Source organism: Argiope bruennichi, chromosome 11 (assembly GCF_947563725.1).
Source record: "Argiope bruennichi chromosome 11, qqArgBrue1.1, whole genome shotgun sequence".
Classification (NCBI taxonomy): Eukaryota; Metazoa; Arthropoda; class Arachnida; order Araneae; family Araneidae; genus Argiope; species Argiope bruennichi.
Genome location: NC_079161.1, coordinates 42,361,360 through 42,376,948, shown reverse-complemented (window position 1 = coordinate 42,376,948; position 15,589 = coordinate 42,361,360). Strand labels below are relative to the sequence as shown.

General features: G+C 33.2%; 1 protein-coding gene across 2 annotated transcripts in view; it reads right to left on the bottom strand.

The window, feature by feature from the left end:
* The window catches only part of LOC129956985 (uncharacterized), a 453,467-nt gene that overhangs the window by 74,454 nt on the left and 363,424 nt on the right, over positions 1-15,589 (bottom strand). For both annotated transcript variants that reach the window (XM_056069077.1, XM_056069078.1), the window contains exon 5: positions 11,016-11,127. In XM_056069077.1, the coding sequence (XP_055925052.1) occupies positions 11,016-11,127 (112 nt within the window). The remainder of the gene's footprint in view (positions 1-11,015; positions 11,128-15,589) is intronic.

Genomic DNA, 15,589 nt, shown 5'->3' with positions numbered 1-15,589 from the left:
GCACACCCGTTTCACCCACAAACACCTTTTGTTTGGTGAACGATGTCCAACTTGCGCATCATGTCAAGTCGAATTTACCATCGTTCATATTTTAATCGAATGCCCAGTTTTTAATAGAAACCGGCTGCATCATTTCGGAACATCAAATTTGAACATCCGTGACTTATTGGGAGAAAATCCTCATGCGAACATTTTTAAATTTTTAAAAGAAATTGGGTTTTTACATCTTATCTAATTTTATAATTCATTAGTAAACTTTTGAAGATTTATATTTTTATAATACTCGATATTACTATTGACAAATTTTAACACCTAGATTAAAATTTTTTAAAAACTTTTTTATCTCATTTTACCATATGTTTGGCGCAGCATAGCCAAATCTGGCTCTTGTGCCATAAACATCAAACTCAAACAAACTCAAAAGCTCTTCCACTGCACACGTCATTGCAAGCTGTTGCTATACAAGTACATTTTAAATCTTTAGTTACCATTTGCAACATATACATTCCACCACATGATAAAATTAATCAACATGATCTTAATTTATTAGTAGATCAGCTGCCAGAGCCATTTGTGTTGGTCGGAGATTTCAATGGACATAGCAGTTTGTGGGGTAGTGATGATACAAACCTCCGAGGACGACAGATTGAAAAATTGATTTCAGATTATTGTCTCTGTCTCCTTAATAAAGATGAGAAAACTTATTTTCACGAACCAACACGGACATTTCATTCACTAGATTTGGCAATTTGTTCTCCTTCTCTGTTTACGCTGTTAGATTTTAATATTGTAAGTGACCTATATGGTAGCGATCACTATCCATTGCATCTCTCCTACGCTGATAATATTTGTGTGACTGAACGACCACATAGTTTCATATACCAACGAGCGGACTGGAACAATTTCACGCAGTTGTCAGTGATTACTAATGCAGTGGTACAGACTGCAAATATTAATGATGCAGTAAAAGACATCACGAAAACTATAATCGAGGCTGCTGATTCTTCGATTCCGAAACGTTCTTCAAAACCTCATCGTTTTCGCAAACCATGGTGGAATGATGCATGCCGTGAGGCGTACAAGAAACAGAAAAAATTTTGGAACATATTCCGCCGTTATCCTACAACGTCAAACCTCATCGCCTTTAAAAAGGCTCGGGCATTTGCACGTCGAGTGCGGCGGCAGAGTCAAAGAGAATCTTTCATACGCTATGTCTCTTCAATCACCTCTTTAACATCAAGTAAACAACTATGGAGGAAAGTTAAAGCAATAAATGGTATCTATAGAGATTTCACTTTTCCCATATTGAAGATTGGGACAGACGTTTTTTCGTCACCAGAAGATATAGCTCGTGTTATTGGACACTCATTTGCTAAAGCATCTGGTGTGAGCTCCTATTCCTCTATCTTCCAAGTAATTAAGAATAATGCTGAAAAAACGCCTATCGATTTTAATACTAAGAGACATTTTTTATATAACTGCGACTTTCAAATGTTTGAATTGAAGAAAGCTTTATCTCAGTGTCGAAATACTTCACCTGGGCCAGACGGTATTTCATATCATATGCTTCGTCATTTAAATGAAGATTCACTCTGTAATGTCCTTCATTTATTCAATCGTATTTGGAAAGAGAGAGTATACCCTACACAATGGAGAGAAGCTATTGTAATCCCTATTCTAAAACCGGGAAAGGAGAGTACAAACCCTATGAATTACCGTCCCATTGCACTTACCAGCTGTTTATCCAAAACCATTGAACGGATGGTGAATGCAAGATTGATTTATATCCTGGAGACCCAAAATTTGCTTCCACCTCATCAATGTGGATTTCGTAAGAAACGCTCGACTGTTGATAATGCTATTTATCTGGAGACACAAATTCGCAATGCCTTCCTTCAAAGAAACCATTTGGTCTCGGTTTTCTTTGATATTGAGAAAGCCTATGACCGAACATGGCGTCATGGCATTTTGCAAATATTGAAGAGTTTTGGTTTTAGTGGTAACTTACCTATTTTTATACAAAATTTTCTATCTTTTCGTAATTTTAAAGTTCGCATCGGATGTACATTGTCCGATTCTTTTATCCAATCAGAGGGGGTTCCCCAAGGCAGTGTTTTGAGTGTAACATTATTTATTCTCCATATATCTAATATACTTTTAGAATTGCCTCATTCTGTCAAAGGTACTCTCTATGTGGACGACCTGCAGATCTCTTGTCAGGGATCATCTATACAATTAATCGAAAGGCAACTTCAAATCGCTATTAATAGCATTCTTGCATGGTGTGAAAAGAATGGCCATACCATATCACCTACCAAAAGTTACGTTGTACATTTTTGTAGGAGAAGAGGCTTGCATCCAGACCCTGATCTTCGCATTCGCAATCATTCCATACCAGTTATGAATGAAGTACGATTTCTTGGGATAATTTTTGATCGCAGGCTGACCTTCCTTTCGCACATCTTGTGTTTGCGTAAGAGGTGTGAAAAATTATTAAACATATTAAAAGTATTATCTAACACCTCATGGGGAGCAGACCGTACTTCTCTCCTTAAAGTTTATGAATCTGTAATTCTTTCTCGTATTGATTATGGTTGTACTGTGTATGGTTCTGCATGTGCTTCTAATCTGAAAAAACTCGACCCTATCCATCATTCTGCCTTAAGAATTTGTTCGGGTGCCTTCCGCACATCTCCTGTTGATAGCCTTTATGTGGAGTGTCATCAAACTCCTCTCCTTCTCAGACGGCAGAAATTATCAATTCATTACTACTTGAAAATCTTGTCGATACCCAACCATCCTTAGAGATCTCAGTTTGTAAACCAGTCTCTCGACAGACTTTATAATGCCCGTCCTTCTAGAATACGTCCCTTCCTCGATCGCACCAAAAAAATGTTGCTAGACACGTGTTTTAATAGTTTACAAATCCAGCAGGATACTATTCATCACTATCCACCTTGGAATGTACCCTCTGTCCGACTCTTGAATCCATTTGACTATTTCAATAAGAATACCACTAATCCAGTTGTTCTACAACAAATCTTTTATTATCATCGTTCTCAATATTCTGACTATAGAGCTGTTTTTACAGATGGTTCAAAAGCAGATGAACATGTGGGTTTTGGAGTCATTATTGATGATGTCAGTTATAGTCGCAAACTTTCTCCCTTGTTTTCAATTTATAGTGCAGAAGCAATGGCAATCCTCCATGCTCTGCAACGTATATCTTGTAGTCAATATAAAAGATTTTGTATTTATAGCGACAGTATGAGTGTATTACAGCAATTAAAAAACATTGAAAATGCCACTCACCCTATTTTATTCAATATCATCGATACAATCTCCTCATTGATAGACAGAGGCTATAATATTCTCTTCTGTTGGATTCCCAGCCATGTCGGTATTCTAGGCAATGAGAAGGCAGATACTGAAGCCAGAACAGCTTCTGTTGCTTTGGACCATTCTGTCCCCCTAGCAGATATACGCAATTCCGTAAAGAAATATATCCTAGCAAAATGGCAGGAAAGATGGGATTTGCAAATTAACAACAAGCTGCATCGTATTAAGCCTATTATTGCACTATGGCCCATTCTTCCTAATCGAAGATTCGATGTTAAATTGACGCGTCTTCGAATTGGACACACCCATTATACTCATAGACACTTACTCTCTAGGAATTCTGCACTAATGTGTTCAACGTGCAACGAAAGTCGAACTATAGACCATATTTTAACAAAATGCCCTAATTTTAACTCTTCACGTTTACACTATTTTAAAACAGACGCTTTAGACTTGAAAGACTTAGTGGGTGAAAGACCCCACCCAAATTTGTTTCTTTTCCTGAGAAATATAGGTATCTTGCCTCTAATTTAGGTTTTAATCAATGTTTTACTTTTTTTGAGATTTTACCTGTTTTTAACGCTTTGTAACAGTATGGCTTCATTCGATTTTTTAAAGAAAAGCTGCAACATTATTTAAAATCTTCGATTAATATTAATTTATATTACTTATTTTTGTATTTTTAAATTGTTTCATACATTAACCGTGTGTTTGGCGCAGCATAGCCGACACCGGCTTTTGTGCCATAAAACGCCAAAATCCAATCCAATCCAATTTATTTCAATATTTTAAAATGCTTGTTTGAAACATTAATTGCGATAAGTAACATTACGTTATAATTTTGTTTCTTCAGTATTCAAAAAAAATAATTGTGTAATTAGGGAATTTCATGCGATGTTTCACTTTCAGATATATCGATTTTCAGTATTTATCTGCATGATTAAAATTTTGTAATTAAATATTTTTTACAATATTTAATTGGCCAGTTATTCAGTAATGCTGAAATAACTGGACTATACAGTTGATGCGCCTTATGACTAACAAAAATAATTTCCAAAATATTTCTTTGTAATATTCATGATACAAATTTCACCTGGAAAAATTACTCAAATAATACAGATTATTTAGACTTATAATTAACCATTTGCAATTGGAATTTTTTGAATATCGCCAAAGAAAATTTCTACAGAATATTGAGTACTGTTTTAAAATAAATTGCAATTTTTGAAAAATCTCAGTTTTAAGTTTTTCGGGTGAGAATCAAAGCTCTCACTATTTTGCAATCGGATAACGACATACCGTTGGGTAAACGAATAATTTAAAAAAATCTGAATTTAAAAACTTTGTAAATACAGTTGCATTGATCTTATTTTGCTTTACTTAAAATATATTAATTTTGAAAATATTATTAAAAACCGGAGGAAAAATAGAAAAACAAAGAAACTTGTATCTCTACAATGCTTACATTTTTGTTTGAACTCGTCAAGTAGTGTGAAATGCCATAAGGTTTAAAGAATTAAACAAATATTCAATATTCATATATAGATTATTACGTTATAAAAAATATACGATTTAATATAATGAATGTTAATCTTTCCAAAAAACCCAATTTAATATGTTGGTTCTATACAGTTTAAATATCTCCTCCATTTTTAAATACACTTATTAATGAAAACTAATATATATATATATTTCATTAAAAGTCTCGTTCGTTAAGTAAATTCTGTACATAAGTTTAGTGTCTTATTTTCAAAAATAAATCGCATAAGCAATATCAATTCGAAAATCCTTAAATAAAAGCATGCTATAAAAAAGAAGCTTGTTAAATTTTATTTTTTTATTTATTTTTTAGATTAATTATTTTTTTATGCTAGAAAGCTTTAAAATCGTATGGATAAAATTAATTATAATAATTCGTATATTTATTCATTCCAGGTATATGCTTTCGTACGTTCAATTTTATGTCCATTATTTAAAACTTATGTACAGATGTATGTATTTATACAGACTTATCTACAGATGATTATCAAAATCTCAAAAGTAACAGCTCAGAACGCAAGTGAAATTTTAAAATGCTTAAAAGGACGCGAGCAGGAAGACACGTATCATATCGCCACTGATAACGATTCACTTCTCCTTATCTCACATTCCCTTCTTATTCTCTCACAGCTTGAGATTGCGGGAAGGTAAAAACTGGAATCCGTAAAAATAGGGGAAGCGACAGTTTGAAGGGAGTTCTTGTTTCCGTCTTTTTACGGGCCCGCCATTCTGAAGGGAGAAAAGATTCTGTGTTTTTCCGGCCTTGCCACATAGATTTTTATATTCGGCTTTCCTTTTACCGTTTGATTGGCGCAGTATAACCAAATATGGTTCTTGTGCCATAAAACAACAAGAAAACAAATCCGGCCTTGCCACTTGGAGGGTTAAAGTTAAAGGCCTCTCCTTTTCCAGTCTTCACGTTTTTCTGAAGTCGGAATTTTAAGCAATGCAACAGTCGCCGATTCCTGGTTCATGTAAAACAGTTTCACCAATAAAAACTTCTCTTTTTCATTCAGCATTCTTGTTCACATGCAACGGAGCAACGTTTCTGAATCAAGAGCGTAAATATTTATAATCGCCTCTTTCATTTGCAAATTCCCAACTAAGTCGTTCGTACCAGCGCCATCTGTCCTCAGTTTTTTTAATTATTTTTCTTTTCTTATCTTAAAAAACATCTCGTGACGAATCAATGCTAATCCTACAAACCTTTTTTCATTTTGGTTATTTCTTTGGGTTTTATGAATTTTTAAAAATTTTATGGCCTTTTTGTCCACCCTATATTAAGATACTGCCTCCGTTTCAGAAAATACCTTTTCCAGAAAAATTTTTAAGTTTCTTTTTCACTTTGAGAGTTATCCTACACTTAAACTGAATGGCTTAGACGCCGTAAGGTAGACGCGAAGTTATTTTCAAATAAAGAACTAAAATACTTAAATTGACTTTCTAAAGCTTGTGCCTTTTTATTGGCCGTTAGTTTCGGGTCCCTTTTTTTACTGAGGCTGTAAAAATCATGAAGTTTATTTCGAAAAAAGAAGTTGCTATCTATGTTTTTTTCTAAAAGTTTTGAACAGGATGTTCCGCAATAAAAAAAATTAATACGAAGCGACATCTGAGTTGTATTTATGTTTTTCCCCATTTGCAAAGCTATTGTCGAAAAAAAATTTCAAAAATGGGAATCTTTCAAATAATATAAAAATCAGATTATGGCCATGGAAAATATTGCTGAAAATTAACTGGATTGCGAGAATCCATCTCTTTGTTATTTTAGTGATATATTCATGAAAAGTCCCCAATAATTCTGAAAAAATATTTTTAAAAAAACTGGTTAAATACTTAGAATGTCGTATGTACAAGAAGTCGGAATACCAAAATATTAAAAAAAAAAAAATCCCACAGTAAAAGAAGTTTTAAAATTCGTATCGATATTCAAAGAGGGAAAAAATATCGTTTGGGGCAGAATAGTCAACACCATGGCTCTTGTGCCAGTAAAATCCAAAAAAGAAAACATAATTGTTACATTAGGAAAGATGAATGGATTAATTGTTACTGCCGCGTACATAAATGCATGATATATTTACTAGATGCTTTCTATGTTCAGATATTCGCTCGTGTATTGATAGTATTGTTACAAACCTGTAATTTTGCTTCCCATCACGAAGAGTGTCATCGTAAGAAAGACCGTTTTAACGATCAGACCTATGGGTGCTGATCGGGTGAAGCGTCAGTGAACTCAGAACTTGGCGACAAAAGGGGCAATGCTGGAAACTTCGAGAATTTTCACAATCCATCGAACAGGAACTGAGATACGCCCTGATTGGCCCAGAAGGTTCTCAGCCCGCCTCCCGGAAACTATAAAAGGCCGGCTCTCTCAAGCTGCAGGTCATCGTGAATTGTGTGTGGTGAATTGAATTGTAGAAACTGTTACTTGTCGTCGACAATAAGACTTCGAGAGGATAGCGAAGCAACGGCGGAGTGCCAGCGTCGTGTGGAGCTATTGCTGAACTGAATTGTGGGCATCGAGTCCTGTTGTCTCTGTGGAGGCAGCATCGTGTCGTGTGTAGTAGCCAGTTGTGAGAAGTAGTGAGTCGGCAGCTAAACACTCGTCTGGAGAGACCGTAGAGCGAAGCTCCGAGGATCCCCTCTCTTGCTGGATTCTGTCTAGCCACTTTGTGTGCTGAGGTCGATTACTACTTGTGGGCTACTGTTGTTTATGTGCTGCTGTGTGTTCGTCTCTCCTATAAATATTTGTCGTCTGTGTGTCGTCTGTCTTCGTGTAAATAAATGTCGTCGTTGTTTTCTACTGAGGCCTGCTGATTGTGTTCTCATACCATACACTCACTAACAAAGCGAACCCGGTTGTGAAATTCCATAATAGTACATTGATGTAGTTATGTCAATTAATTTTAACGAACTATATCGTATTATACAAAACGAAAATGTTATTTCAAATTACTAAAGATGGCACCTCAAGATGTTCCAATAACGGTCTGTCTGTACTTTCGCACGCATGTAAACGCGATAAGTCAAAAATGCAAAGATTTGGATAAATGAAATTTGGTATGCGATTTCATTACTAAAATTGTAGTGAAAATTTTCAGCTTCAATTGGCCGATAAAATACGTGCAAGATGCATATATGGCTCTCTTTATTATACTACGAAATATACAACTCTCATGTGCGGAACTATGCAAACGAAATTCTGAGCACTCGTGACGTTCACGATTTTCCTTCTCCAAGATTCTCAATTGCATGCAGTTGGAAAGGGGGATATCTATTTTAGAAAAAATGAATGAAAATTTCTCAGTGACCACTGACACGGGGTACATTAATGCTTGTTTAATTGACAGTCTGTGAGCAGGATATCTCGAAAACAGAACCAACAACAGATATGAAGGTAGGTAAGTGATTTTTTTTCCTTAAAATTTTTCGGATTTCGTTGCAATTATCATAGAAATCCCTCTACGGGAAATCTGCCCGTTTGTCCGCTATCATGTTCACGTGCACATGTTAACATGATAGCTCAAAAGCGGATATAGCTAGATAAATGAAATTAAGTATATAGAATGGTCTAGATTTTTTAGATCTGAGTTAATCTTTAGATCTTAAATCCACCAGACAGATTAAATCTCTGTCAATTTATTTGACGCAGTAAATCAAGAGTGCAGCAAACAAGAAATTAAGCATATAGATTTATCAGTCAAATTGTGTATCTATATAAAATATTCACGCAAATCAATCAAAATTTCGAGCTTTCACCCGTCTATATTTTCGAGCAAAATTAATAAAATAGATACAGATTAAAAAAAAAATTGAAATTAGCGATAGTAGATTTCATTTTAAGTTATCATGTGAGAACATTATTAAGTCATTATTTTTCTTAATTAAGTCATTAACCAGTTTAAACCGGTTTTAAACAATCACGAGACTTCTCTATCCCTCTCTCATATATAATTTTTTTAAACTTTCATTTTCAATTTTTCTAGCTGACAAACAAATTTTTGGAGCTCGATTGACTTTGGGATGAAATAACAGCTATGATGTCATAGTTCTACGTCAACCTTTTAAAAACGCATCTGCTGTCAAAGAAGCATGCGTAATAATAAAACAGTACTGGTAAAAGCAGGTCAACCTTTTAAAAATCTGTTTTCAAAGAAGCATGCATAATAATATTGCAATACTGGTAAAAGCAGGTAAAAAAATATATGCGATTAAAAGATGATGGAAATTGCCATTTATGCTTTATTCATTGCCTACGCGATTTCGAGCTTCAAAACCCCCTAACCAAAACAACATAATGTTCTCACATGATAATAGATTCACAAATAAAATTTGAATGTGGTCTCATCAACAACATTATATCAAATTGGTAGCCAATTTATAGATAGGGAGATATTCAAAACACATTCTGAGTTATATTCATGATGTATTGTAGCACAAAACATGCCATTATTAAGACAAAGTCTATTTGGTAATTACTTTTACGGCATTCGCAATAAATCGTCATTATCTGCGTGTAATCTTCTGAAAATCGTCAGTAAACCCAAGAATGAAGCCATTTTGGAATAATTTATCATGGGAGCCATTGTTAGAATGGAGTTGTAAACAAAGGTATGAAGCCATCGTTTATAATGATGTTTGGCGACCATTCACCCAATATCTAACGCTTTATGCAATGTGAGGCGGATAATTCTTTATTAAATAGAATGCGAGGAAGTTATAGAGAGACCTCTTCCTCTAATTTTATATCTATTTATTGTGGTATTCAACAGCATAGCATTTACGGACAATGCATCTTAATCGGAAGATTTGCCAACTGGTTTTCTTTAGATTAATTTATTACAAAATATATATAACCGAAATTAGTATTACGGAAATTTTACGGTTGATGGAGCACCCGCCTCGTTCTCGAGGCTATCTCCTTCCTTGATTAGTAAAAGCCTGTATATACATGATCATTTGCTACACGACCTGTACTACGGTGGTGTAGCAAATGGTTATCTTTTCAGGCTGGTCTTTTGTCAAAGGCAGGGGTGGGAGTAGTAGTGGGGAAATTAATATTAGAAAACGTTTAATTTGTATATGATGAGGCATAGATGGCAGTATGACTTCTATAATTATAAGGAAAAATTTTTAAAATGACCGTATTTTCAAAAAATTTAAAATTTTCAAATATTGTTTTCTAAGACAGTTTTTATGGTTAAAATCTATTCAAGTTTCTCGTTTTTTTCTTTCGCAAACAGTTGTAAAATTTCATATTGGACAATTTAATAATTGATGAATAAAAGCATCTATGGAACTTATATATTTAAATTATTTACTAACTATATTCTTGACACATAACACATATTATTTATTTTATTGAGCTCACTTAAATTATCTACTTAGAAAATTAGTTTCAAAAAAAAGTTTCAGTGCCAAAATTTGAACTAAACATTTCTCATTAAGTTCCATAAAAAGTTAAACCATTATTTTTTTAAAAAAATTATTAATTCAGAATTTATTTTCTTTTCTTTATATTCTTGAAGCAAAGAAATGTTATCTAAACTATTTTCTAAACCCCCTATAACGAGAATTTAAATATTGCAGGTCACAATACAATATCTTATTAAATCTTATTTTTATTCTACTATATATACTGGTTAGCGGAAATACATGTTGTGAAATGTCTGTTATTTGTTATAAAATCTGAGGGAAATGCTAGAGGAGAGCTCTTTTTTTATGATTAACTTAAGCATGATATAGAGAAGAGCCATGACGATTATCATTCTTGCAACTGCAGTTTATAATTGCAAATAATTATAACCAAGATAATGGGGGGGGGATAATATCTTTATTAAATCTTTGTTCTATCCTAATATATATATTCTGGGTAGCATAAATCTTCTTTACCATCATGCATATCTCAAATATAATGATCGTTTCATCATTACATGTTATGAGGTTTGAGACTGAAACATTAGAGAAGAGCTCTTATTTGCTCACTGAGCTGTGAAGATTGTGAATCTTGTAACAGCAATTTTAAATGTATAGTACAGGTTAAAAATTTAAACTCAATATATGATTCTAGACAGCATAAATATTTGTTTTGGACATGCTTATTATTTATTATGAGATATAAGATTGGTGAACTGGCTTACTTGCTGAATAACCTGAGCACGAGGCAGAGGAGAGCTGTGAAGATGACGAGTCCTGCAACTGCGCTCACTGTTGTCATCAAGTAATTGTTCTCCAAGAAGGTCACCGTGCTGCCTGCAACATACACGTACAAAATATGAAATAAACAAAATAAAATAAGATATAGTTATACTATTACTAAATACTTATACTATTGCATCCGCTACAATATTACATTTGTTATCAAACTTTTGATGAATGCTTTTATTAACTTTTCTGTGCATTGAATAAAAACAATATATCTGAACTTTGCGTTGAATAAAAGTAATAGAAAAAGATAACTTTAAGTCGTTTCTGAACCTAGATAGAAAAGATACAAGTTTCCATTTTATTACTGGTGAGGAAAAGTGACTATTTAGATAAATTTACTTTAAAACTCTTTCTGCACTTAGGCAAAAAAAAAAAAAAAAAAAAAAAAATGGCTAATCTCTGCTTTATTATCTTGTATAATGGTATAAAAAAAATTGTATTTTATTTTAAACCATTTTTGAATTTAGGCAGAAAATTTGCCATTTTCAGTTTTATTGTTTTGTATAAAAGTCTTTAGTTTGTATTTTACTATAGCGATTTCTTCATTTAAATATAAAAAGACTAAAACCTATTTTATTTGTGCTGAATAAAAGTATTTAGTTGATGACTTTCACTGTAGACCATTTCTGCAACTAGGCATAAAAATGGGCAATTTCTGCTTCACTTATTTTTATATTGGATTTTAGTTTAGACTACTTTTGCAGTTAGTCAGGAAAACAGTCATTTTCCGCTTTATTTCCTTAGTATAAAAGTGTTTGATTAATGATTTTCTGTAGATTATATCAGCATGTAGGTTAAAAAAAAGATCAATATCAATTTTACTTGCGCTAAGTAAAAGTATTTATTTAATGGTTTTAACTTTAGACCATTTCTGCATCTAGATAGAAGAAAAAAATCAATCATTTTTATTTTTTCTACGTTGGTTTAGCTGCTTTAATTTAACTTCACGAGGTAAGCATTGATCCTTTATTGTTCTGATTATTTTGAAGAAGTTCCAGATAAGAAAACTTTAGAAAATCATTAATTTATACATTAGATACCAACCATGTCATCATTATGTGATATAAAGTAATTTATGTAAATAATAACCAGTTAATATGATAAATGTATCCGTTACTTTTACCGGTTATTAACAATGAAAGCCGATTTTAAAGACAGAATAAAAACAAGCATATATAAATTTTATTAAAATAGAAATTTAAATTCAAAAACATTACTAAGCATATTTTTAAAGCTAGTTATCAATGAGGAAAAAGCATTCGTGCTGTATTCAAAGCAATTAAAAAAAATCAACTTGCAAACACATAAGGAAGATTTAAAATTATAAAGCAAGACAAAATCAGATAGAAATATATGAGCGAACATGCAACATCTATAAGCTAGAGGATCAGAGCTGAGTTATGAAATAAGTAAAATCGGCAATTACTTTGGGCCTCTACAACTAGAGAGCTTCGAGACCTCAATATTTTCTTCGCGGTGTTTTGAAAACTATTTTCTTCTGTGTTACAACAAAATTGTTTATTTATTTTTGTAAATAAAGATGCAGTGATAATTAAATCGGGTTAAATTTTACTTGTGTAAAATACAAATTTTTTTAAGGTTTCATTTCTTAAAAAGTGACTGCGGTTTACTGATATAAGAAATAATAACAGTTTGTTCAAAAATAGTGCGATGCCAATTGCAATGACCAATTTTACTATTGCAATTGGTTATTGCTGTAAACTTTTATTTGTTGATTGCTTAAGTATATTATTGTTTAGACATAATTTTCAAAATTTATGTTTTAAATTACTAATTATCATTAGCTAATGCTGAGAGTAAGATTTGACCGTTTCGTTAATTCAAAATAGATTAAATTCATGTTTCAAATATGCGATCATCACGTGCTCTAACAAATATAGCAATATGCAAATAAAAATTTGGTTAAATCAGATTAATAGTTAAAGTTTCTGATTCTATTTATTAAGTAAGGAGTTTTAAATAAAAATAGAACCATATGAAATATGCAAAGAACATATTTCAACTTTTAACATCAGTCTACAGCGCGCCACGAGACCAAAAGAAACCAAAAATTTTCCCTTGAGTGGTTTTTCCTCGATATTTTAATAAGGATTTCTTTGATACATGGGGATTTTGGATTGGAAAATTTAAATATCTAAAAGTTGTAAGCATTAGTTATTTTCATCCCTTCGATCAGAGCATGAGAACCTGTTGGAGTCAATAGTTTTATAGAGAGCGTATGCAGAATTAATTAAATAAAAAAGGAGGAATTGGATCAGGAAATAAAAGAGTATTTTAAAATGAATTTAATATGAGCGAAATTAGGATTTAAATTAGATTAAGTTTATATATAATATATATACACACACAATCGCTACAAGCCAAATTCGAACACCAGAGGAAAAAAACTTGCTCTGCCAAAATATTTTAACTAAAAGGAATTAGAAAAAACGTGAAAAGTGTTTTTAACAGTGAATTTATTGTATAGCTTAAAGTAAGATTTATGAAAAAGAGTCCGCAAGTCAAACTCGGGCATTAAGCACCAAATAATTGCAACCCTGGGTAAAAATTACTGCCACCTTTATGGTTAACGTTATAATTGCTTAGGGGAATTTCTTTATTGTGTTATTTTCATTTTCTGAGGAATTAAATATTAATTTAATTAAAATACCAAGACAAAGGAGCCAAACGAGCAGTGATTAAGAAAATTGGTTATTAAGCATGCTGAATATGGATTTTAAATTGGAATGGAATCAAATTTTAAATCATTTGCCATCATCTGTTAACGGAAGTCTTTATGTTGACGATCTTCAAATTTCACCCCAAGGAAATGATATACAATTCATAGAAAAGAAACTCCAAAGTGCTATCAACAAGCTGATTGCTTGGTGTGATAAAAACGGACACACCAACCTCGCCAGAGAAAAGTCGGTGTCTCCATTTTTGTAGGAAACATAATATTCATCCCGATCCTATCATTCATAAACGTAACATTGCTATTCCCATAGTTGATGAAATAAGATTTTTGGGGGTTATATTCGATCGAAAACTCGCCTTCCTTCCTCATATTTTGTATTTGAGAAAGAAATGTGAACGATATTTGAACATCTTGAAGGTCCTCTCCAGAACTTCTTGGGGAGCAGATCGAACCTCCTTATTGCGAATTTACGAAGCAGTCGTTCTTTCCCGTCTTGATTATGAGTGTATGGTGTATGGATCTGCACGCCCTAGTGTTTTGCGCAGACTGGACACTATCCATCATTCTGCATTGAGAATCTGCTCCGGTGCCTTTCGAACATCCCCCATAGAAAGCTTGTATAACATCTGCCACCAACTACCTCTCTAATTAAGGCGTAAAAAATTGTTGCCTTATGTTACTTCCGAACGCAGTCTCTTCCGAAGCACCCTATATCTGAATTAACACTTCCAGCAAGTCTTAGGAGAATTTATGATGCTCGTTCCTCCTGCATTCCACCGTTCAGTGCGAGAATAGAAACGCTTCTGCAGGACTCGGACCTTAATAATTCCACAATTAATTCTATTAATCACTTTTGTTTTCCACCATGGGATAAGCCAGAATTTTCCTTCTTAAATCCATTTTTGAAAGATCCCAGCATTTCCAGCATCTGGTTTTTCAACAATTATTTTTCTATCATCGCTGTCAGTATTCATCTTTCATCCCTGTTTTTATAGATGGCTCGAAATCGGATGGGCATGTCGGTTCTGGCATTGTACTTCCATCTGATATACTGAGCTATCGTTTATATACCAGTTTTTCTATCTTTGCTGCGGAACTAATAGCAATTTCCTATGCCCTTCAGGAAATTTCGATATGTACTAATCGAAGCTTCGTTATTTATACTGACAGTCTGAGTGCTTTGGAGACGCTCTCTCACCCCGACAATCGAATGCATCCTGTGGCCTTAGAAATTTTGAATATTTTATGCCTTCTTCAAAATAAGGAACTTAATATTTTATTTTGTTGGGTACCGAGTCACTCGGACATTTCAGGAAATGAGGCAGCAGACTGTGCTGCAAAAGCTGCTTCTTCATTTCTTTCACAAAACCTTTCATACAGTGATGCGAAGAAGTTCTTTCTTTGTCGTCTCTATACCACTTGGCAGACAAATTGAAATGAACAGGTTCATAACAAATTACATACCATCAAACCTTTCATTGGATTATGTACTCCCTATATGGGGGCTGGATGTTAAATTGACAAGCCTCCGTATAGGACATACACGTTTTACTCATAAACATCTCATTTGTGGAGAAAGGAAACCCATGTGTCCTACATGCTGTACTGATTTTACTGTAAAACACATTCTTATTGAATGTCCAGATTTTAAAATCACATCGTGAGTTATTTTTCCAGTCATCGTCTCAAACTATGCAGAACTTGGTGGGTGGAAAACCTCTCCCAAAACTTTTAAATTTTTTTTAAGATATTCGCTTTTTTACGTGTATTTGATAAATATTTATCTTGAATAAACTTGATCCTTTTTTC